Here is a 25,715-nt window from a genome sequence, read left to right on the forward strand (position 1 = left end):
TAGCCCGGAAACAAATAGGTAGCCAGTGCAAACGCGCCAGAACAGGTGCTATATGTGCGGACCATCTGGTCCTCGTCAGCAGTCTGGCTGCTGCGTTCTGCACTAGCTGTAGTTTCCGAATCATCTTCAAAGGCAGCCCCACGTAGAGTGCATTGCAGTAGTCCAATCTCGAGGTTACCAGAGCATGGACAACTGAGGCGAGGTCATCACTATCCAGATAGGGGCGTAGCTGGGCTACCAACCGAAGATGGTAGAACGCATTCCGTGCCACCGAGGCCACCTGAGCCTCAAGCGACAGGAATGGATCGAAAAGGACCCCCAAGCTACGAACCTGTTCCTTCAGGGGGAGTGTAACCCCATCCAGAACAGGTTGAACATCCACCACCTGGGTCAAGAAGGCACCCACCAACAGCGTCTCAGTCTTGTCAGGATTGAGCTTCAGTTTGTTAGCTCTCATCCAGTCCATTATCGCGGCAAGGCAACGGTTCAGCACATTAACAGCCTCACCTGAAGAAGATGAAAAGGAGAAATAGAGTTGTGTGTCCTCAGCATACTGGTGACAACGCACTCCAAAGCTCCTGATACCACTCCCAGCGGCTTCATATAGATGTTAAAGAGCATAGGGGACAGAACCGATCCCCGCGGGACTCCACAATGGAGAGTCCAGGGCATCGAGTAATGTTCCCCAAGCCCTACCTTCTGGAGACGATCCACCAAGTAGGAGCGGAGCCACTGCCAAGCGGTACCTCCAACTCCCAGTTCCGTGAGTCTCTCCAGAAGGATACCATGGTCGATGGTACCAAAAGCAGCTGAGAGGTCAAGCAGAATCAACAGGGTTACACTCCCCCCGTCCCTCTCCCAACATAGGTCATCATACAGGGCGACCAAGGCTGTTTCAGTGCCGAAACCGGGTCTAAAACCGGATTGAAATGGATCAAGATAATCGGTTTCATCCAAGAGTACCTGGAGCTGGTTGGCAACCACACGCTCTAGAACCTTGCCCAAAAATGGGATGTTTGCAACCGGTCTAAAGTTGTTCAGATTATCTGGGTCCAGAGAAGGTTTCTTCAGGAGTGGTCTCACCACTGCCTCTTTCAGACAGCAGGGGACCACTCCCTCTCTCAAGGAGGCATTTATCACTTCCCTGTCCCAGCCAGCAGTTCCAACCCTGGCAGCTTTCACTAGCCAAGAAGGGCAAGGATCCAGTACGGAAGTGGTTGCACGCACCAGTCCAAGTACCTTGTCAACGTCCTCAAGCTGTACCAACTGAAATTCATTCAATAAGTGAGGACAAGACCGTGCTCCGGATACCTCATTAGGTTCAACTGCCATAATATTGGAGTGTAAGTCCTGGCGGATGCATGAGATTTTATCTTGGAAGTGCCCAGCAAACTCATTACAGCGGGTTTGAGATGGTTCTAAGATATCCGGAGGGTTAATTAATGAATCCTAAGAAGGATTGTAGCTGGCACATATCTTTTGGCTTTGGAGCATTTATGACTGCTCGGAGTTTGTCTTCACACTTGTGTAGGCCTTGTGCATCAATAGTGTGACCACAAGCTTGGAAAAGTTACTTTTTTGAACTACAACTCCCATCAGCCCCAGCCAGCACATGCTGGCTGGGGCTGATGGGAGTTGTAGTTCAAAAAAGTAACTTTTCCAAGCTCTGCATTTGTCACATCATGCTCTGAGTCCATACTCTGCCAATCTCTGCAGAGCTGTCTTGAAGTTTTGTAGTTGCATCTTGTTGTGTATTGGCCCTCTAGGCTTGCCATACAAGTAACTGCTGAGTCTGCCCATGGCTGTGGCAGTTTAGTTTCAGTTGAGAGTTGCAGTTGGGCCTACAAGCAGCACCATGCTGTGGGCCTTGTTCTCTTCATATCTTTAGTGATAGTAAAGTTCTTGTTGTTGTATATCCTCTGTGTGGCCTTTTCCTTCAGAATACTTTTCAGTGGTGACGAGGATGGGATCTACTGAGGTACACAGAGTGTTTTCTTCATGCATTAAAGGCTGAAAGGGAAAGAACATTTCTAGATTAAGACATCAGTTGGGCCTTGTGGAAACCACTGCAAAGCACTCCAGGTCAGTGTGCATATTGTGGAATATGGCCACCCAAGGGCATCTCGAAGAATTTAACCCTGCATGTCCCAGCAAGTGGGAAAGTTATGCAGCCAAGCTAGTGTTCTACTTGGCAGCAAATGGCATTACAGAGTTAGAGAAGAAGCATGCTGTTACTCAGTGTCTATGGGGCAGACACTTTTGACCTAGCCCAGGCCCTCCTAGCACCAGCAAAACTTGCTAATACATCTTATGAGAATATCCTGAACGTTTTGCAAGGACATTTCTCTCAAAAACTGTCTGAAATAGTACAATAAAATTCTTTCTACAAACAAAATCAGGGCCCAACAGAGAGTGTGTCGCTGTATGTTGCTGAACTTAGACGCATGGCGAAACACTGCAATTTCCCAAACCTTGAGGAGATGCTGCATGATCTCCTGGTCTGTGGGTTGCATGATGAGGGCCTGCAAAAGTGTCTTTTTGCAAAAGGACAGCTCACATTCAAGACTGCATTAGAGGCAGCTCTAGGTACAGAAGCAGTAGCAGCAAGCACCCAAGAAGTGCGCTTGGCAAGAGACACCCTGTTCAGAAACCCATCTGGCTAAAGATTCAAATCAACAACTTCTAGAGATTCGCAGCCTACAGTGCAAATGCTCATCAATGAAAGTAGGTGCTGCAGGGCCTCTGAGATCCAGACAAGTTTCTCCAGTGAAATGTAAGAGCTGTGGTGGATCCCATGAACGTCGTGCCTGCCGTTTCAGAGGTGCACAGTGTCAGTATTGTCAAAAAGTTGGGCATATTGAGCGAGTATGCTAAGCCAAAGCAGAAGCAGCTGCCCCCAGGAGTGCAGTGGAAGGGAAAACACCATCAAGGACACAAAGTAGTACCACACACACTGTACAGAGGTTTTCCACATATGACAACACAGAGGAGGTGATTAACCACATCAAGCCAGGGTTGCAGTACTCCGCCAATGTGAGTAAGGTGAAGGTGACAGTCACCATCCAGGGCATTCCATGCACCATGGAAGTTGATTCGGGCTCAGGTTATACTATCATTTCATCAGAAACCTACCACCAAATATTTCCTTGTGGGGCCCCACAAACTATCCCTTTCTACTCCAAACTTACTGGTTACCAGGAAAATCAGGTTCCAATAAATGGCATCTGTGAAGTTAAGGTGCATTACCAAACTTTCCATGGTATTTTTCAGTTATTGGTTGCTCAAGAGCATTGCACCAGTCTCCTTGGCTTTGACTGGTCTGAGCCATTGGGCATTGCTCTCATGGGGGTCCACCAGATTGGGGAATCATTATGGGATAGCATCCTAAATAATTTCAAAGCTGTTTTTGATAAAGGTCTTGGGAACTATAAGGGGCCTCCTATTTCGTTGTTCTTGGATGCTACTGTGGCCCCCCATCCATATGAAACCCCATTGTGTTCCATTTGCACTGCGAGCAAAGATCGATGCTGAACATGATCGCCTCATCAGGCAAGGCATCTTGGAGCCAGTCACACACCCTACATGGGAGACACCCATTGTCACTCCATTGAAGGCCAATGGCGACATCTGCATTTGTGGTGATTACAATAAAGCCCTGTATTAGCATCCATATCCAATCCCAGTGGTCAGTCATCCTTTGGCATCACTTTCACAAGGAATTTTTTTTTGCAAAGTTTGACCTGGCCCAGGCCTATCAGCAATTGTTTGTGGATGATGCTACTACCAATGCTCAGACTATCACCACTAATTGTGGAGCATTCAGAGTAAAACACCTCCAGTTTGGTGTTTCTGTGGCTCCCGAAATTTTTCAGAGCTTAATGGAGGACATTCTTAAAGGAGTACTTGGTGCCATACTGTATTTTGATGATGTCTTGGTTGCCAGCCACTCCATTGCTGAACTTGCCACATGGGTGCGGGATGTTCTGCACCATTTTGCTGTTGTTGGTCTCCGGGTCAAGCATGAGAAATGCGTTTCCCAGATTGAATTCCTTGGCTACAGTATTGATGCTGCTGGAGTTCGACCTACCCTGGTGAAATTTAAAGTGATTCTTGAAGCTCCAGTGCCCCATAATAAACAGGAACTCCAAGCTTTCTTGGGCCTCTTGAATTTCTATCACACATTCTTGAAACATAAGGCTATAGTGGCAGAATCATTGCATCGTCTTCTTGACAAGCATGCTGCATGGCAGTGGACAGCCCGGCATGATGAGGATTTTCATGCTGTAAAACACCTGTTATCGTCTGACAGTGTCTTGGTGCATTTTGTTGAATGGAAGTCCTTGATTCTCACGTGTGATGCATCTCCATGAGGTATTGGAGCTGTCCTGAGCCACCACCTTGAGGACTCTCGTGAGATGCCTATTGCTTTCTACTCCAGAACAATGTCTTCAACAGAACAGAATTATGCCCAAATTGATGAGGAGGCCCTGGCTATTGTAGCTAGTGTACAAAAATTCCATGACTATGTCTATGGTTGACCATTCACTATTGCTACTGACCACAAGCTGTTATTGGGATTGTTTGCCCCTAACCAGCAGACGCCTCAAATATTATCTCCACGTATGTTGCAGTGGGCGATTTTCCTGAACGCGTATGATTACACATTGCAACATCGGCCTGGCAGCGGCATTGCCCATGCCGATGCTTTGAACTGCCTCCCTCTCCCTTCTGCTGGGGTTGATGAAACCCCTCCACTGGACATGCTGTTATTAGAGTCATTACCAGAACCACACCTCCAGGCTGGGAATATTGGCACTGTGTCATCCAAGGACCCAGTTCTTGCCTGCGTTCTCAACTGGGTGTGGAGGGGATGGCCATTAGGGAAGCTTGAGGAGAAATTCATACCAATTGTATCCAAACAACATGAAGTATCAGTGCACAAGGGATACCTCCTGTGGGGAAATAGAGTGGTCATTCCTACTGTGTTGAGACATCAGGTGTTGGAGGCTGTATGTGTCAGACACCCTGGTATAGTGCGAATGAAGGCTCTCGGGCGCAACTATGTATGGTGGCCCAAGATGGACAGTGAGATTGAAGAATGTGTCAAGAGATGTGAGAAGTGTCAGGTTTCACGACCAGCTCCACCACATGCCCCAGTGCACCAATGGGAATCGACAAAAACATCATGGTCACGGCTTCATATAGACTTTGCAGGTCCTTTCCAGGGACAAACCTTCTTGATTGTTGTTGATTCATACTCCAAATGGTTAGAAATAGTTCCTGTATCGTCAATGACATCCCGCGTTGTTATCAAGACCTTACATGTGCTTTTCACAACACATGGGTCGCCAAACACCATTGTCTCAGACAATAGGGCCCAGTTCACATCTGCGGAATTCCACACATTCCTGGATAATGGACTAATTCAGCATGTCACTTCAGCCCCTTTTCATCCAGCAATCAATGCCCAGGCTGAGAGGATGGCCAGAACAACAAAGGATGCATTGAAATGGATTGTAGAAGGTTACTGGGACCAAAACCTTGCAGTTTTCTCCTGACACAACACATCACACCTTGCACCACAACTGGAAGGAGCCCAGCTGAGCTATTAATGAACAGAAGACTGACAACTCTGCTTGATCGGTTGCATCCTGACTTGACCAACTACCAACCAAGGGAGTCCATTGCAGTTCTAGAACCTGCATGGGTGTTCACCCCAGGTGACCCTGTGTATGTCAGGAACTACGGTGCTGGTGAAACATGGATTCCTTCCACTGTGACCAAAGCCATGGAACCATTGTCCTACAGGGCTCAAACACCAGATGGCCAAGTGTTATGTCGACATGTGGACCAGATGAGAGGATGAAGCCCAGCTCCATCAGTTCTCTGAGGGTGCTGGAAATACTCAAGTGGGAAGAGAAGATGAGCCAGTGGCTGCTCCTGATGCCGGACAAGAACAGTTGAGCCTGGACCCTGCAGTGGACCTGCATGAACCAGAGCCAAACAGGGAACTAGGTGATGCGCTATCTGCTTTGATGCAAAACTGCTGCTGATCGACCCACATGAGGACTCATCCCAAGTATCTTCAGGACTACGAGAGCTAGGGGGGAGGGGTGTTGTGTATTGGCCCTCCAGGCTTGCCATACAAGTAACTGCTGAGTCTGCCCATGGCTGTGGCAGTTTAGTTTCAGTTGAGAGTTGCAGTTGGGCCTACAAGCAGCACCATGCTGTGAGCCTTGTTCTCTTCATATGTTTAGTGATAGTAAAGTTGTTGTTGTTGTATATCCTCTGTGTGGCCTTTTCTTTCACCATACTTTTCACATCTAATCATTCTCTCCAGTGACAATGATGTCATCTAAATAGCAGTGAGTGCCTGGACAGCCTTGTGGCACCTGATCCATGGCTCTCTGCCAAAGCGTTAGTGCTGATGCTATTCCAAAAACAAGTCTGTTTTAATGATATAGCCCTTTGTGTGTATTTATGGTAAGAAACAACTTAGAAACACCTTTTATTTCCATTTGTAAATAAGCCTCTGCTAGGTCTATTTTGTCCCCCAGCTAGGTTAGCAAAAATGTCCTCAATTCTGGGCAGTGGATACTGCTCAATGCATAATACTGGATTAATGGTAATTTTAAAATCACCACAAATTCTGACAGTGCCAATCTTCTTTGCCACTGGAACCACAGGTGAGGCCATGGGCTCAATCAACTTTAGAAAGAATTCCCTCCGCTTCTATGCGGGCCAGCACAGTTTCCACCTTTTGGTGTATGGCATATGGAACTGGACGGGCCTTGTGAAACTTGGGTGTGGCATCCCCCTGTAACACTATTTTATCTTTGATGTGCCTTAGTGTGCCGATGCCAGCTTGGAACACAGGTGCAGCAGCATCCAATACCTTTTCCAGCTTACTTTCAGTTGACTCCAACATGGGGAGCATGGTGTATAGACTATTCATGGCACCCCAATCCAGCTGCAGCTTCCTCAGCCAATCATGACCCCAGAGTGCTGGTCCACCTGTTTTCAGAACATATAACTCCAATATCTTTTGTTGGTTATTTTATCGTATGATTACAGGTGTCATTCCAATGGGAATGACCTTTTCTCCAGTATGTTTGCAACTGTAGTTGCAACTGAAGCCGTTAGTTTAGCATGTCTGAAATGCTGCTCAAATTCATACTGTGATATAAATGATACAGCCAAACCAGTGTCCAGTTGCATTGATATTGTTTTGCCATTCACTTCTGGTGTAAGCCATATTGCTTGTCTTATTCCACCCTTTCTTTTATAGATTTCCAATCTAGCTAGCCCTCCATTATCAGGTATTTCCTCTACACTTCTTCACCTTTTTTAAAGTGGTGGCTTGATTAATTATCTTTGTCTCTGCCATTAGCAAATGGTTGCCTTTTACCTGAGCGACAGACTCTCTGAATATGTCCCATTTTATTGCATTTTCTACACATTTCACTTCTAAATCTGCATTGAGCTGGTGTGTGTGAACCCTTGCCACAATGATAGCACAGTTCATTTGAACCTGCTGTCCTCTGCTTACATGTTATTGCAAGATTGTTCATGTTTGCTTTTACTCCTGACTGCAACTCTATTGCATCTTTGGCAGCAGTTTCCATAGACAAAGCAATTTCAGTTGCTCTCTTAAATGTTAAATCTAGCTCTGTTGAGTCTTTTCTGAATGCTTTCTTTCAGAATTCCACAGACCAGCTGGTCTCTCAATGCATCATTTAGCTGCTCACCAAATTGGCAATGCTCAGATAATCTTTTAAGTTCAGCTACGTATGCTAGATAGATAGATAATTTTATTTTGGTCACAGACCAGCAAATACAAAACAGGTAATTCATAATCATAAAATACATATTTACAAAGGCATCTTCCAGTTTACAAGGCTATGTCATTGAGACTAAAGCAGGAATGGTTCAATCTGGAAAGGCTTTTAAAGTATTTACACCTACATTAAAATGTTTACACCAACTTCTTCCTACGGGCCATGGCGGCTACACAAAATTTCGCCACCATATCCATGACCCATGGCTCACGATCGGCGAGTAAGAGATGAGCAAATTTTTCTTCAGTGAATCTGAGCCTTTTGTGCAGACATGGACAGATGAAAGTAGTATGAAGATCACCATAGAGAGGGCAATATAGTAAGTCATGATCCACCGATTCCACCACCCCGGCGTCACAAATGCAAACCCATTCAGCATAGGGCACTCTCTTGTATCTCCCCTCTAATAGTACATTAAATCTTGCAATAGAAAATGCCTTTCTGTACTTGGGGATGCTCAAATTGGTTAGATAATCCACAGGAACAGCTACGTATGTTGCTTTCTAGTTTCATTTATGGAATCTGAAAACGCTCTGCAATCAGTAATGGTTTTGGTGCCAAATGCTCCTGCATTATTTTCACTAATTCTGCAAAGCTGCTTAGTGAAGGTTTTTGTGGAACAGTCAGACTTCTCAGTAAACTGTATGCTTTGCCTCCCAAAAAGCTCAGTAACCCTGGCACTCTTTTTTCAGCAGCAATCTCATTTGCTTCAAAATACTGTTCAATCTTCTCTGTGTATAGTGTCCAATCATCTGTTGCATAATCGAGAAAGGTTTGAGACCCAATACTCTAGAAAGACAAGGTGTGGCTATATCCTGTCTATCTTCAGACCCAGCCCCTGCTCCAATTTCTCAAAATCCTCTTCTAAAGCATTTTCTGAGAGGAGCAACTTTGAAATGTCCTCCCACAATACATAGATTCTCATCCTGGGATCTATACACGGTACTGTGGGCCTTACAAAAGTCCCCCTTTGAGCCTTTAAGTAAGGTATCTCTTAGGCTTCTGTCTCTAAAAATCATTTTTTCTGGTGGCCATAACTTCTGCTTGCAGAGCATCTGAATCGAACACCTTATCAGTTACCAAACACTTATGCTTCTTTCATAAAGACAGGGTAGTACTCCATATTGACCCATCCTTCCTCCCTAAGATTCTAGCCCGTTTTCATAGGCAACAGGAGTTAATCCTTCCCACCTTCTGTCCTAATCCTGTCCACCATCATGAGTGGGTGTGGCATTCCTAAGACTTTAGAAGAGCCCTTAAAGTTTATATTTCCAGAACCAAGTCCTTTAGGTTAACTGATTCCCTGTTTGTTTCTTTTCATCCGGCTACTTTTGGTAAGAGTCACCACTTCCACAGTATCCAGGTGGAACAGGGCTTTCATTGCCCTTGCTTATGAAGCCCAGAAATTGCCTATTTCGTCTAGAATAATGGCCAATTCTACAAGTGCCACAGCTACCTCTGTGGCTCTCTTGGCTAATGCTCCGACAAAGGAAATTTATAGGACAGCCACATGGGCTTCCCCCAGTATGTTTACTAGACATTATAAAATGAACACTTAGGCATCGGTGGAAGCCGCCTTTCATTGAAAGGTTCTTCAGTGGAACCTCCTGACTTAATGGACAGTCCTTATTTTCCTCCCTACATGGGAAGCTTTGCGACATCCCAAGCTGATGAGTTTCTCTAGCAACATGAGAAAGAACAATTGGTTCCCTACCTGAAAGGTAGTTCTGTGTTGCTGGACAGAAACTGTTTAGCTACCCTTACGAATGTCCTGTCCATTCACTCTTATGCAGCACTAGTTTGTCCTTCAGTTTCTTTCTTAATGGGAAGTAGATCACACATCCTCCATTTTGCATGGTTACTTTCCTTGGACCATTCAAGCTTGGTGAGAATGCCAACTGAGGAATGCTGGGAGTGACCTACTTCCCTCAACTTGTCTTTCCTGCCTCTGACCACAAGGTGGAGCTGTAACCCAAGCTGATGAGTTTCTTTCTAGCAACACAGAACTACCTTTCAGGTAGGGAACCAACAGTTCTTTTTACTTTGAAATCAACAGATACTAATAATAAAAGTCAGCCCTCTCCTTTCTAAAACAAACAATAAGTTCCCAGTAACATAGCTTCATCTCATCCTCCTCCAATACTGCATTTTTTACCATTAAGTCTGAATTCATTTCCTGTCAATTAGAGCAGAAGAGTAATAAGTTAAACATTGTTTGCTGAAACCTATTGTTAGCCTAAGGCATTTAGTCCCCAGCCTGTTGATTCCACTGTTTTATGGTTATATTCTAAAAGGCTTTTATGCAATGTAATCCAAACATAAAGATCAAAATAAATCATACCCAAATATTTTAACCAGTCTTATGCAAATATTTAATATTTCAATATGCACATAATTTAAGTGTGTGTTTAAAACATAAGTGAGCCAGATTGAAATTTCTTCGGCTATCTAGTTAAGAAAGAAAATTAGTGGCTGAACCCTTATTAACATTTGTGACTGGGTGATATATAAATATTCTGAAGTAAATAAACCCTGACACTTTGGTAACCAGTTTGTGCTGTGCCTCAACGTATATGCACAGGCTCATACCTTCTCCCCACTGTATGAACATTAGTATATGAGCCCACATAATCTTTCCAGCCTTTCTTTGTGGTTTGTTTATATGGGCGAGGCAACCTTGTGACGTCCTTCCCTGGTTCTCCCTGTCAGGTTCCCACCTGCTTGTGGCTACTGCCTTTCACTAGGCACCACCAGGGATACCACCAGTCCGGACCGTCCTTTATATGGTTTCTCACTCCACTCTAGCACAGATCTCACTAGATTCCCCTGCTAGGCAGCACCACCAGTCACATCCTATAACCAATACTTCCAGAGACTTTGCCTGAGTCTCTCTCTAGCTGGTTACTTTTGTGACTGCGTGCTTATGCTGTTCCCAACCCCCTTGTATCTTTATTGTTATTATTCCTCCCTTCACCGCTGCCACCATTAGATACTGTTTCTGTTCAGCCTTGGTAATTACCTTGCCCTCCCTTCTGGTATGTATATCCCCCAGCCAAGGATCAGGCCTTTGGTAAACCAAATAAGTATTTATTAAATATCAGAAATAACAAGATTAGTTTTAGAATGTTTCACAAGCGTATGGTTTCATCTATTCCTGTTTTGTACTTGACTTATTATTAATCAGAACTCCAACTCCCTCTTTCTCCACACTCCTGACCTCCACCCTCAAACACCTCTTTCTCCACACTCCCAACATCCACCCAGATTCAACTGTCATTCTTCCATTTATACTCCCAGCCATTCAAACGCTCAGCCAATCATCCAGCATTCTACTGCTCATGTACTCCCCCCTCCTCTTTCACTCCACTTACCATATGTCTTTTATATAAACAGTACTTACCATATTTACACTATAAGCAGGAACATCACATTCCCCCCCCCTTAAAATAACAGCAAAGTATTATTCCTGCTCTAGGATTCATATGATGCGTTAACAATAAAAAACAAGTCTCTTTGGGGAAAATGTCTTTTTTGCACCCACGTCTGGGTCACGTCACTGCAGTCCCGGCCACCTGCCTTGAAAGTCCATCGGCCAATACATTGTCCTTGCCTTTTATGAACTTGAAGTCCACCTGGTAATCTTGTAGAGCCCAGGACCACCTCTGCAGCACAGTGTTATGATTTTTCATAGTCTGTAACCATAACAATGCTCGATGATCCGTCATCACTGTAAATCTTCGTCCCCACACGTATGGGCACAACTTGCTCAGTCCCCACACGACCGCTAGGCACTCCTTTTGGACCGACGAATAATTCTTCTCCCTCGATGTCAGCTTGCGACTAAGATACGCCACTCGATGTCTGGTGCCTCCTCTCTCTTGTAGCAAGACGACTTCCAGCGCTAGGTCCGACGCATCCGTAGCCACGATGAATGGTTGCTCGTAATCTGGTGCTATTAATACAGGCCCTTGGCACAAGGCTTGCTTCTGAAGGTCAAAAGTCTTTTGACATTCATCCGTCCAGACCACACGCTCAGCACTTTTTCCTTGTTAGCTCATGCAAGGGGGTTGCGATTTCCCCAAAATCTTTTACAAATTTACGGTAAAAACCAGCCACACCTAAAAATGCCCTAACTTGTTTCTTAGTTAAGGGGATGGGCCACGATTGTATTGCCTCAACTTTGCTCCATAAGGAGGTTATTTTCCCACTCCCCACCTTATGTCCTAAATAGATCACTTCATTCAACCCAAACTGGCATTTCTTGGCTTTTATTGTTAGCCCTGCTTTCTTAAATGCCTCTAATACTGCTGTCAGGTGTTGGACATGCTCAGGCACCGACTTGCTGAACATGGCCACATCATCTATATAGGCCACTGCGAAATCTGACATGCCTCGCAACACAGTATTAATTAGTCTCTGAAAAGAACTTGGTGAGTTCCTTAGTCCCATGGGTAAAGTCACAAACTCATATAACCCATCTGGTGTACTGAAGGCAGTTTTGGCTCTGGATTGCTCGTCTAATTCCATCTGCTAAAATCCTTTACACAGATCTATGGTAGAGATAATGGTTGCTGGATGGTAAGTACTTGTCTTTTAATGTTTTAGACCACAACACTTCCACATATATTGCATCACTTCTCCCATGAATACACTGCCTTGATCCATCAACACTTCATGAGGGAAACCCAGTCTCATAAAGATTTTTAATAAAGCCTCTGCCACTACAGGGGCTTCCACGGATCTTAGTGCTTCAGCGTCTGGGTATCCGGTGGCAAAATCCACCACCAACAACAGATATTTCTTGCCATGCCTTGTGGGTTTGGAAAAAGGGCCCACCAAATCTATTCCCACTCTATAAAAGGGTTGTCCTATTATAGGAAGGGGCTTCAATGGTGCTTTTGTCTTTACTCCACTTTTCCCCACCTTTTGGCATATGTCACAAGATAAACAATATTGTTTTACGTCTTTAGAAATATTTGGCCAATAATAGTGTGCAGCCAATCTTTTCTTGGTCTTCTTTATTCCAAGATGCCCTGCACATGGGACATCATGGGCTACCTCTAGCAATCTGGCTCTGTATTTGCTAGGTACCATCAATTGTTTCACTGGTTCACATTCATTCTCTCTCTCAGCAGGCATCCACAGTCTATATAAAATCCCATTCTCACACACAATTTGATTCCTCAGATTGTCAGTAAAGGGAATCTTTTGTGTAAGGGGTTGGTCCTTCATTTGCTTCAAACTTGCATCCTTATCCAGCTCTTCCCTGAACTGCTCTGCCTCTTCACTAGAGACCATTCAATACAGTTTGTCTCTTTTAGCAGGCCTGCCAGGGGTTGCTATGGCGACCTTAGGCTCGATAACAGGTTCCACCCTGTTTTCTTCGGCCTCTGTTAAAATGGTTTCTGTTGCTTTGCCAAGTTGTTGTCTGGTCACCACATGTATTTTTCCTTGTGCCCCCATAACATCTCTTCCCAGTATCACTGGTTCTTGTTGTTGGGCATTAATACCTACTTTACATATTTCCTCCTTTCCTCTCCACTTTAATTTTATCAGGGCCATTGGTATGCTTTCTGGTTCACCCCTCACTCCTTGGATTGTCACCGTTTCCTGAGGTAATATTTCCTCAGATTTTATCAACTCTGGCCTCAGTAATGTCTGAGCAGCACCAGTATCAAGCAATGCCCAATAATTTGCCCCTTGCACACTCACTTCTTCCCTCAGACTCGAATCAAAGTCTTTTACATTTGTCCAGTTTATCTGGCAGAACTGAACCTTCTTCGTTTCTAACTCCCTTGGTTCTGTTTTCACTGCCCTTCCCTGAGCAGGATTACCAATGGGGTTGGCAACCTCACATTGAAAACGTAGGTGCCCCGGTCTACCACATTTATAACATAATTTCTCCTCCATTTTAGGGTACACAGATCCACTCTGGGGTGTCCTGTGCCCTTCAGACTTTATTGGAGGACTCACTCGCTGTGGTACCACATCATTTCTGCCACTATTATATGGTCTGGGTTTAAACTCTCTTGATGTTTTCCCCACCCAGCCAGTTCTATTGGAGGCAAAGTGATCTGCCAACTCTGCAACCTCTTGAACAGATGTAGGGGAACGGTCTTTGACCAGGAGCCTTATTTCTGGTGGTAACTGGTGGTATAATTGATCTAGTATCATGAGGCTTTTCACCTCTTCCACTGACTGAGCTTTGGCACTTCCCATCCACTTTCCAAATATGTCCATCAATTTTGCTCCCAGTTCAACAAAAGACCTCCCTGCTTGGATCTGACAGTTTCGAAATAACTTCCTAAAGTAGTCAGGTCCCAGTCTGAATCTTTTGTACACTGCCTCTTTAAAGTCGGCATATGTGACAGGCCTGTCTGAGGGGAAATATTGGTATACCTCTGCCAATTCCCCTTTGATCAGATTTGATAAATATTGCATATATTTATCCTCCGGTAGCCCCCACATCTGAGCTGCCTTTTCGAAGGTGTTGAGGTAAATCTGTGGGTCTTGTCCAGGTTCAAACACCACAAAATCTTTTGGTGTAAACTTTATTTTGGTTTCATTTCTGTCCTTTCTTGTTTCATCAGAATGAAACTTCTCTCTTTCAAATTTTAACTTTTCCACCTGTATCTCAGCATCCAATGCTCGTTGCTTCTCCCTCTCCTCAAACCCCATTCTCATCCTTTCAGTATCCATTCTCATTCTCTCAATTTCCAACTCCCGCTGTTTTTCCTTCTCTGCACCTTCCATCCTCAATCTCTCAGTTTCCAACTTTAACTTCTCTCTCAAATACTCTATATAAGCGGGATTGCTTGAGTACCCTTCTGGGTTCTCTTCTCTGACAGGTTGTTTTTGTTGAACAGATGCGAATGCTATCAATGCTACTCGCAATTCATCTACCCCTTTACCCTCGTGAGGTAAATTGAATGTTATGCACTTCTCCACCAGCTCCTCTCTTTTCATCTTTATATATTCAGCCATGTTTTTAGGAGTTCACTCGCACTTTGCCACACACTCTTTGCCAGTCACTCTCACAAGTAATCTTTATTTGTTATTTCTTTTAGCCACACCACTTTTAGGGACTCTCTATTGTTCGTATCCCACCACTACAGCCACCACATGTGACATACTTCCCTGGTTCTCCCTGTCAGGTTCCCACCTGCTTGTGGCTACTGCCTTTCACTAGGCACCACCAGGGATACCACCAGTCCGGACCGTCCTTTATATGGTTTCTCACTCCACTCTAGCACAGATCTCACTAGATCCCCTTGCTAGGCAGCACCACCAGTCACATCCTATAACCAATACTTCCAGAGACTTTGCCTCAGTCTCTCTCTAGCTGGTTACTTTTGTGACTGCGTGCTTATGCTGTTCCCAACCCCCTTGTATCTTTATTGTTATTATTCCTCCCTTCACCGCTGCCACCATTAGATACTGTTTCTGTTCAGCCTTGGTAATTACCTTGCCCTCCCTTCTGGTATGTATATCCCCCAGCCAAGGATCAGGCCTTTGGTAAACCAAGTAAGTATTTATTAAATATCAGAAATAACAAGATTAGTTTTAGAATGTTTCACAAGCGTATGGTTTCATCTATTCCTGTTTTGTACTTGACTTATTATTAATCAGAACTCCAACTCCCTCTTTCTCCACACTCCTGACCTCCACCCTCAAACACCTCTTTCTCCACACTCCCAACATCCACCCAGATTCAACTGTCATTCTTCCATTTATACTCCCAGCCATTCAAACGCTCAGCCAATCATCCAGCATTCTACTGCTCATGTACTCCCCCCTCCTCTTTCACTCCACTTACCATATGTCTTCTATATAAACAGCACTTACCATATTTACACTATAAGCAGAAACATCACAAACCTCTCAGTCAAAACTTTTAAAAAAAATTCACACAAAGCATTCTACCCAGTATGCAAATCCCAGGTTCCCTCCTGTATCCCAAATTGTGTACAACCTATTCAATTGTATTATGCCCTTGATCTCAGTGAAATTCATTCTGAAGCCAAAGGTTTTTAGTGGTCTGCCCTTTTTCCCAAGGAGGAAAAGACTATTGTATTTTTTGTAATGTATATATGGGTATTATGCCAAAAAGGTACCATGTTCATGGGTTATTTGGTGGGGGGGGCATTTTAACTGATGGGGTTGAACTCATGTTTGTTATTTTACACTATATTGGTTCTAGTCTGGTCTGTAATAGGAAATAAAAATACTAAAGATGGCATTTACTTCTAACAAAGTGTGGTTGGCTTTGTTTATTAAGTGGTTACATTAGACAGTCAAAATATCAAAAAGACATTTACATTGGTGACTTGCAAATCTACATAAATGTAATCAACAGATTTGTTAAAACAGATGATGAATCCAGGATTTTTTTTATTAATGAAATTCCCTACTTTAATGTTCTCATTTTATCTAGACAAACACAGTTCCCACCTGTGAGTGCGCCCTTTGGGCCTGACCCTGTTCGGGGGGTCGATGGAGGAGGAGTGTTGGTGGGAAATAACTCACCATGTTACTCCTCAGATTGTCCTGCTCATTGGTTAATCAGCTTGGCAGCGATTGGATGACAGGTGGGGCATTCTGGAGTGGACTGGAAGCTTCTCAGTGGTATATAAAAAATCAACCTGTAGTGGAACATATACTTGTCATGCTAGGTCAGACTAATGTCCCAAGCTACTTAGCATCCTGTGTACCAGCCACATGCAACAGAGAGGTTCACAAGCAGCATAGGAGGGTGATACCCATTCTCTATTGAAAATCCTAACCATCTGGTAGCTACCATGGTATAGTGTCTTCAAACTTGCCGGAGCTGAGTAGATCTGAAAAGTTATACAGCTAGGTTCTCTTCCGTAAGAGTACTTCACCCATCCATCCATCCACACACCCACACACACCTTTAGCACACTATTATCTTCTGCAGTCTTTCCACTTTCAGAGACTCCTGCAGTGAAATATGTAGGACATAAAGATCCAGTTCCAAATAATTAAAGCTGTTGTGGTGATTGTCTTTGTGCCAAGGAGTAAATTGTATCTCTTTATCTGTGCTACTTGGATGATCAATTAAAAATGCATGCGAGCGATTACTGCAGCAATTCAAAAAGTATCTGTTTGCCACAAATCTCAACGGACAAGGCCAGAGTTAACATCCAGAGTCATGTTTCATTATTCATAAAGCAGATGTGAACTTGAATGCAAGTTAATTGACATGTTAATGCTGCAATAACATTTGCAATTCTGTAATTATAGGCAAGCTGCTTTTTAAAAAACAACAGTGTAGGATTTTTGGATAGTTTTTTTGTTCATTGTTTTCGATAGGAAAGTATTAACATTTACTTTCCCACAATGGAGAACCACAGAATATTAATCATGGATGAGGGAGAGCCAGATTTACATCAGAAATTTGAACTCCTTCCCCAGCCAATGCCTCAGCATTGATCTTAGACAAGTTTGTTTTATCTCAGCCTCCTCTCATACAAATCTACCTCGTACGGTGGTTGTGACCACCTATGAGATAAAAGAAGCATAGGAGTACGGGGGGGGAATGAACCATTGTACTGAGAGACAGTGATGACTCAAAAATTAGCACTGGTACACAGCCCTGCAGGGAGGGAAAGGAATTGCCACATATATCATTAAACTGCTGTGGACTTTACTCTTAATTAGGTGAGTGGAACAAGGACTATTTGTTGAGAGAGCTAAGAGCTCCAGCTGCTGTGAAGTGAGCATGTCAATCTCTCTTAGATGAAAAATGGATCATGGATGGAAGGGGAGGGGGGAACACTGCTCTGATACTTTTTTCACAGCAGGAACTATGATGTCCCATGCTGAATTGATATTTGCCAGTTATGTAAGCTTGGGGGTTGGAGGACACGTCTGGCATGACGTATGATTCTTAGGCTGGATAGCCCAATGTCACCTAGTTACCTTCATAGCAGATTAGTAGGATGTGAATCCAGTTCTCCCCAAAGTCCAATATTCTAACTAATGCACCATCCATTGTCAGCTCACTATTCTATAACTGTTGGTTGATCCTAATAAATTGGACTTTCCCAGGGTGCATGACAATAGTGACTGTCAGAGTAAACTCTTGCACTTCACAACTAACTGCTTCACCACTAGTCTCTTTTTTATTATGGAAGATGCTTGGTGGTCTCCTTTTGTCAGTGTTTTTTTTAGACTGGAGTCTTATGGCACCTTAAACACTTTTTGAGCACATTTATTATGGCATAAACTTTTGTGGACTGCCTTGGTTGCGTGATGTGTTATCCTCAGTTGCCTGGTGTATACAAATGGGTCCATGGGGGAGAGGAGAGAAATAAACAGTGTGATAAACATCAAGACATGCAAAAAAATACAATCTGGGACAACTCAGTTGAAATGTACATATATGCAGCATATGCATAGCGTTCATTCACAGCAGCAGTTTTTGGTGATAACATACTCATCTTAATTTCTGAACTAATTAATTCATATAGTGGAACAGGAAACCATCCCCATATGAATATAATCAAATGTACTATTATTATTATTATTATTGTTGTTGTTGTTGTTGTTATTGTTATTGTTATTATTATTATTATTATCATTGCAGTTTGTACTTTCAATTTACAATTCCTTTTGTATGAGAATTGAACTGTTAGGTTATATGATGGAAGATATTTCCTGTATGAAGGAAACGGCTTAGGATATTGAATGAATGTACTTGTCAGTGGAGGAGCTAAAATGATAAGAACTCTCAAAAAGTTGAGACTAAATGTTGGTTGTTTTATTTGTCTTGAAATTTTGGGTTTCATATACAGCAGTACCAAATTAATGATGGAACTGGTGTGTGCGTGTGCTTGCGTGCGTGCATGTGTGCATGCACTACATCTGTATGTGCATATGCAAGGGCAATCTCTCAAACTCTGGAAGTTCTGAAGGAAACAAAACCCTTGAGAAATGCCACTATTTTTCTCCAAGTAGTGTATTAATAAATGAATCAGCAGCAGCCTAAGAAGAAGCTTACTTTGACAGAATGTTTCCTGTGGAATCCACAATGTGCCATTTACTTGATGTTTGAAAGTGTTATTTACTTGATGTTTGAAAGTGTTTATGGTTTCTTTTTCTCTCTCTCTCTTCTTCTTCCTCTTCTTTTTCTTCTCCTCCCATCCAATCCTCTTCCCTTGTTGAACAGAAAGAACGAGAGAAGGGCTCCAATCTGGCATTCATGTTTCGATTGCCCTTTGCTGCCGGTAGAGTTTTCAGTATCAGCATGCTGGACACTCTGCTGTATCAGGTATTGTGAAGGAAAGAATTTATTCTTCTGAACACACACTGTCATTCTAACTCACACTCTAATGTCCCAACTCTCTTGCCTTTTCCTTCCCATCACATTTTAAGCCTGGGTGCCTAACGTCTTATGAACTGGTGAATTAGCCAAGTAGGAGTCAGGAGGGAACATGGCTGCATCTACCCCAGTATCAGGTTTTATGACATTGTGCCAGAATCATAACACAATTTCAAAAGGCCATGCTATTCACCCTGAGAAGGTCAACAGACAACAAGAAAAACAACAAAAAAATAGAAAGAGAGGAGATACTGCTGGGATGGGATGGGATGGGTGCTCCGCTGGGAACATCTGACTGTCTACCCCGCCCATCTGAAAAGTGCTTCAGCACCACAGCTCCAACTACATTCATACCATCCAGCACATGCTAATAGTAGTAACAATTGTATTTTGTATCATTGTATGCTGCCTTGGGTTTCTGTGATGAAAGAAAGGTGGGGTATAAATGTAATAAATAATATTTGGTGTAATACATCAACGTACATCATACTACAGAGTAATATATGCAAAAAGACTGGTTAGATGAGTTTATAATCTACTTTAGAATAAAGGAGCAGACAACAGAGGGAGGGGAAGTAAGGAATAATAATCAATGAAAAATTGTGAGTGCAATTGCATGGTGCTTAATTTCTGTAGGAGGTTTAAGCCTAAAGAGGTAAACCAGAGGCTTCACAAAAAAGGTAGATTATGAGGGGGGATTTAAAGGAGGAAAAAAGGTGGTATCAAGTAAGTTCTGAGGGTTAATCCAGGACAGTAAAGGCTACTAAGAAAGAATGGATAAATTTGTTTGAGGGAGCAGAAGGCTTTTGGGCAAATGACTATGGTAGAGTAAGGGCCAAACTGCACAATGTATTAAACCCACATAGGATAACAGTGGCGGTGGGGGATTCTGTGCCATGGTCTCACCCAAAATCATCCTTTGTTGGGGACAACCATTTCTCCCCAAAGATCCTTCTGGAACAAAGCTACATCAATCCCATGGAATTACTCAATTCACATGGCAGCTTCTTGCCTGTCACCATTTGTGAGGGCAACCAAACTGCTGGGATATAAATCTAATAAATAAATAAAATAAATAAATATATAATAATAATAATAATAATAATAATAATAATACTGCCACTGACACCTGCCTCTGTTATCCCTCTGACTTCTAAATATGTATAGAATTTTCTCTTGCCTCCTCAAATTGCTGCTGCTGAGGCTATGGAAGTATGTGGGGGGGGGAGCTCAGCATTAGGCATTATCATCACCATCATCATCAATTGAATTTCTGTCTCACCCTTCCTCCTGAAGGAGCCCAGAATAGCAAACATAAACAAAACAATTTAACAAGAAAAAGTCTACTAAAAACAGTTTAATACATTCCAAAACACAATTACAATTAAAAACATTCTAAAACACAGTTAAAATATGCTAAAATACAGTTAAAACATTATTTCATCAGTGATCTTTGGGTTTCCAGGAACAGTCCCCTTCAGCCATCAAATGCCTGGGTAAACCGTTTTCACATTCTTCCTGAATGTCTATAGTTACGGAGACAGATGCACCTCACTGGGCAGAACATTCCACAAACAGGGAGCCACCACTGAAAAGGCCCTGTCATAAGTCAGTGCCAACTGGGCAACACTCAGTGGCAGCACTACTAACGAGGCATCGCCTGCTGATTGTAGGTTCCAAGATGGTTAATACTGAGGAAGGTGCTCAGCAAACATTACTATTGTTTATCTCAAATGTAAGGATAAAAAGATCGCAGAATCTTTTGAGTAATTTCTTTGTGGTACGGGGGAAGCTCCCTAGAATAAAAACAAATAAACAGGAAATTGGAGGGAGGAGCTGCAAAACCAAATTTGCCAAACATGCAGCACAGTTGGCAGTTATAGTAATATTGTTATATCTAGAAAGCAATCAAGCTTGGAATACTTTTGGCAAGCTGAGGTTTCTTTCCTTTTAATTATATCATTTGGATCTGTAGAAGACATAAACCATGTTCTGAAATGCCCATCCACAAGTTCATGAACTCATGGAGGAGGGCTTGCCTGTTGGCCCCAAACTCAACGTCACCAATGTCTCTGCCCTCCCAAACTCCACATGTTCACTGGAAAGTCCAAAGGCAGAATTTGTGAAGGCAGAGTGTTTAGCTGAATGTGCACACACTCCTTATGTGATCAGGAGCACTATGCTTCCCTTTTGTACCTTTCACCAAACATGGAGTAGTGGAGCCAAAGATGTAGGCGAGGCCAGTGGAGACAGCTCCATTCTCACCCCCCCCCTGTACACATTCATGAAGTCATGGAGGGGAATTCTTAAACAAGTCCAAAGAACAGCACCAATATTAACATTGCCTCAAATCCATTGGCGATCACTCGTGACCGAGTAAGATTGTCTTCCAAGAGAAGGTCTTTAACAGTGGGTCCGTAAATGACTGTGGAGGCCAATCCTAGATCTGCACAGCCTCCCACAGTGAGGACATAGGTTTCCAGATGGAAGACAGTTGCAATGAGGATTTGCTTGACATGCCTTCCACTTAGCTTGTTTGTCCCTTGAAGCCTGTACTCGTGCTTCTTCAAAGTCCATAGCACCTTTGATAATAGCTGACCTCCAATTGGGATGCTGATGGGCCAAATCTTCCTAGTTCTCAATGCTCGTATTACTTTTTTAGATTATCTTTAAGAATATTTTTAAACCTCTTTTGCTGTCCACTGATTTTCAGTTTTCCCTCTTTAAGTTGGGAGTAAAGTAGCTGCTTTGGAAGACGGTAATGAGACATTCAAACAACATGGCCGGTCCAGTGAAGGTGATGTTGAAGGATCATTGTTTCAACATTGGTGGCATTCTTCCAAAATGCTAACATTAGTCCATCTATCTTCCCAAGTAATTTGCAGAATTTTCCGGAGGCAGCGTTGGTGGAATCTTTCAAGAAGTTGGGAGGGGTATTTATAAATGGTCCATGTTTCACAGACATACAGTAAGGTCGGTAGTACAATGGCTTTGTAAATAAGCATTTTGGTCTCCCTGCGAATATCCCAATTCTCGAACACTCTACGCTTCATTTGGGAGAATGCAGCACTCGCAGAGCTCAGACGATGTTGAATTTCAGTGTCAATGTCAGCTTTTAGAGAGAGATGGCTGCCAAGATGAGAAAAGTGATCAACATTCTCCAGCGTTGCACCATGAAGCTGGATTAATGGTGCTACTGAGGGACTAGTTCGCACCTGCTGATGAAACATTTTGGGTTTTTTATATTAAACAAGAGCCCAAGCTTTCCATATGCCTCTGCAAAGACATTTAGGATAGTTTGAAGATCTTTCTCTGAATGTGCGGAGACTACATCATCGACATACTGAAGTTCTACGACAGAAGTTATAATTACCTTACTTTTTGCTTTCAGCCTACTGAGGTTAAAAAGCATTCTATCTGTTCGATATATGATTTCCATACCAGTAGGAAATTTCCCCTCAATAAGAGGTAGAATCAAGGCAATGAAAATAGCAAATAAGGTCAGAGCAATGTCGCATCCCTGTTTTATGCCTGATCCAACTCTGAATGGATCACTGTGAAAGCCATTGTTATCCAAAACTGTTGCCATCATGTTGTCATGAAGGAGTCACAAAATATTCACAGTTTTATCACAGCATCCAATTTTCAGAAGGATGGTCCAGAGAGCAGTTCTATTTACAATATCAAAGGCCTTAGTCAGATCAAAAAATGCCATATATAAAAGTCAGTTTTGCTCCCTGCATTTTTCTTGATGCTGTTGTGCAGTGAAGATCATACCCACTTTCCCCCTGGAAGGGAGGAAACCATTTTGAGATTTGGGGAGAATATCTTGTGAGATAGATAGGAGGTGATTTGTGAGGATCCTTGCAAGGATTTTACCTGCAGAAAAGAGATGTTTCAATAGTTCCCACAATCTGTTCTACCACCCTTCTTAAAAAGAGTGATAATTATGGCGTCCCTAAAGTCTTCTGGGATCTCTTCCCTCATCCAGATCCTTTTGATGACCTTATGAAGTTGTTGTGTAAGTTCAGGCCCACCTTTTTTAAAGAAGCATGGATCCCATCAGATCCACTAGCTTTGTTATTCTTCATTTGATTAATGGCTTTACTGACTTTATCTAAATTAGGGGATACTGCAAGCTCATCTCTAGTTTCATCTCTAGTTTGTTGTTGCGGAATTTGCGAGAAGATCTCACTATAGAGTTATGATTAAGGAGGTCATGGTAATGTTCTTTCCAACACAGTGCAATGGACTCTTTATCCTTAAGAAGTTTGGTACCATCCACTGAACGTAAAGGATTTGTACCATAATTTGTTGGTCCATAGATGGCCTTTGTGACATTAAAAAGGCCCCATATATCATGAGCATCTGCAAAATTTCTTGAGCTTTCTTTATCCACCAGGTGTTCTTAAGTTCTCTAGTTCTTTGTTGGTCCTCAGCCTATGCACTGGTATAGATTTTCTTCTTAGCAGCACAGTCAATGTCATTCTGCCTTATCCAGAAGGCTTCCCTTTTCCTTTTCTTTTCAATTATAAATTCAAGTTCAGTATCATTCTCATCAAACCAATCCTGATGTTTCTTAGTTTGGTATCCAAGAGTTTGTTCACATGCTGTAATAATAGAAGTCTTCCATTTAATCCAGTGTTCCTCAACATTTTCGGGTTCCATAGGTAGATATTTCTTAAGTGTTGTTTGAAAACAAGCTCGCTTAATGGGATCTTGAAGGATGTGGATGTTGATTTTACGCCTTGGTTTTCTTCCTTGGAGCGTATATTGAGGAACAATATTAATGGCTATAGTGGATCAAATTAATCAGTGATCTGTTCAGCAGTCATCAGCATTTGTCATGGCCCTAGTGAGGAGTACATCACAATGATCTCTAGCATTGACAATGACACAATCCAGGAGATGCTAGTGTTTTGACCGAGGGTGCTTCCATGATGTTTTAAATTTATTTTTTCTGTTGAAAGTGTTTGTAATAACAAGATTATGCTCTGCACATTTAGTCAGAAGTTCCATTTAGGTTGCTATTGCCAACTCCTTCTTTCCCAATGGTTTCTGGCAATAAATCGAAATCACGCCCACCTCTTGCATTGAAATAGCCCAGGAGGATAATTTTATCCTCCTTAGGTATCTCTGATAAGATGGTGTCCAGCTGGGTATAAAGCATCTAATGTTGGTGCATAATCATTTATTTATTTATTTATGATATTTATTAGTCACTTTTTTCCAAAATGAATCTCAAAGCGACTTACAAAAAAAAAATCTCAAAAACATATACAGAATAAAGATAACAGTACAAAAGCATACCAAGCAAAACTCAATACAATAAATAGAACTTACAATAGTTGCCTTTTGGTTTTTGGTGAGTTTTAACCAGAGAGTTGAGAGCCGTTCATTAATGCCAGTAGGAACTTCTGACAAGAGCTTCACAAGATGATTTTTAATAGCAAAGCCTACTCCATGTATTCGGCGTTCTTGTTCAGGCAATCCTTTCCAGATGAAGGTATAACCTTTTTCTTCCTTCAGTTGTCTTCCTCCTGCTCTTTGAGTTTCTTGGAGTTCTGCTATGTCAATATTAAAATGTCTCAATTCCCTCACGATGATGGCCGTCATGTTCAGGACATACACTATCTGTGTTGTCCAGCAAAGTCTGTATATTCCATGTTCCAAAATTCAATTGTCTTTTGCTACTGCTAAGTGGTGACCCACTGGACGTGGTAATCCAGTCAAAGAGAGATGAGGCAGGCTATGTTTAGTGCACCTTTTCTAGCCCCCTTCCCATATGGGGTGAGCAGAGTGGATCCTTAATAGGACTGCTCAGTCATGCATATAGCTGCCAAACTACTCAACTGCCTTGGTCCTTGAGCCAAGATGACTGAATCTCTGTCCATCACCTATGTGCCAGTCCATGACTAGGGGCTCCCGGATTTCACAGTCCTGCCCCTATTGCCATTCGCCGATCACCACAGGGCTTTTGTTTTGTTTTGTTTTGGTTGGAAGATGCCTGTACATGACTTTGTTTTATGTGGGGAGATCAGCGTACAACGATCAACACACAATCTTGACAAAAAAAGGCATTGATCCAATGGCATGGATATCACGATGACTGGAAGTCTTTTATCTGCTGCAGCCTTCATCCACCTTCACAGTCATCGTAACACACACATTGTTATCTTCTGCCTGTTCTGCCATTGAGGACATTCTTGGATCATTCTTTATCTGGTTCCTCTCCCTTGACCTTACCACCATGTGTGACCCTACTGGGAGTACATGACTCTCGATGGCATCACTCACAGTGTTCTTTGGAACACTCAAGCCCACTCACCACTACAAGGTGATTATCCAGTGAGTGAGACCTCAAATATATTCAGTTGAATGACTGGAATAAATTTAAAAGTTGGCTGAGTCTCTTAAGTAGCTCCTTGGGAGACGGCGGGATATAAATCTAATAAATAAATAAAATAATGTAATTCAAGAGTTTTTCTTGCTTCAGAATATGAACATTGTCCTGCAAGGTATGCAAATTTGAA

The 25,715-nt window shown here is 42.7% G+C and overlaps 1 protein-coding gene across 4 annotated transcripts in view; it reads left to right on the forward strand.

The window, feature by feature from the left end:
* The window catches only part of KCNT2 (potassium sodium-activated channel subfamily T member 2), a 341,069-nt gene that overhangs the window by 289,853 nt on the left and 25,501 nt on the right, over nucleotides 1-25,715 (forward strand). For all 4 annotated transcript variants that reach the window (XM_061633982.1, XM_061633985.1, XM_061633981.1 and 1 more), the window contains one exon: nucleotides 19,030-19,131. In XM_061633982.1, the coding sequence (XP_061489966.1) occupies nucleotides 19,030-19,131 (102 nt within the window). The remainder of the gene's footprint in view (nucleotides 1-19,029; nucleotides 19,132-25,715) is intronic.

Source organism: Rhineura floridana, chromosome 6 (genome assembly GCF_030035675.1).
Source record: "Rhineura floridana isolate rRhiFlo1 chromosome 6, rRhiFlo1.hap2, whole genome shotgun sequence".
NCBI lineage: Eukaryota > Metazoa > Chordata > Lepidosauria > Squamata > Rhineuridae > Rhineura > Rhineura floridana.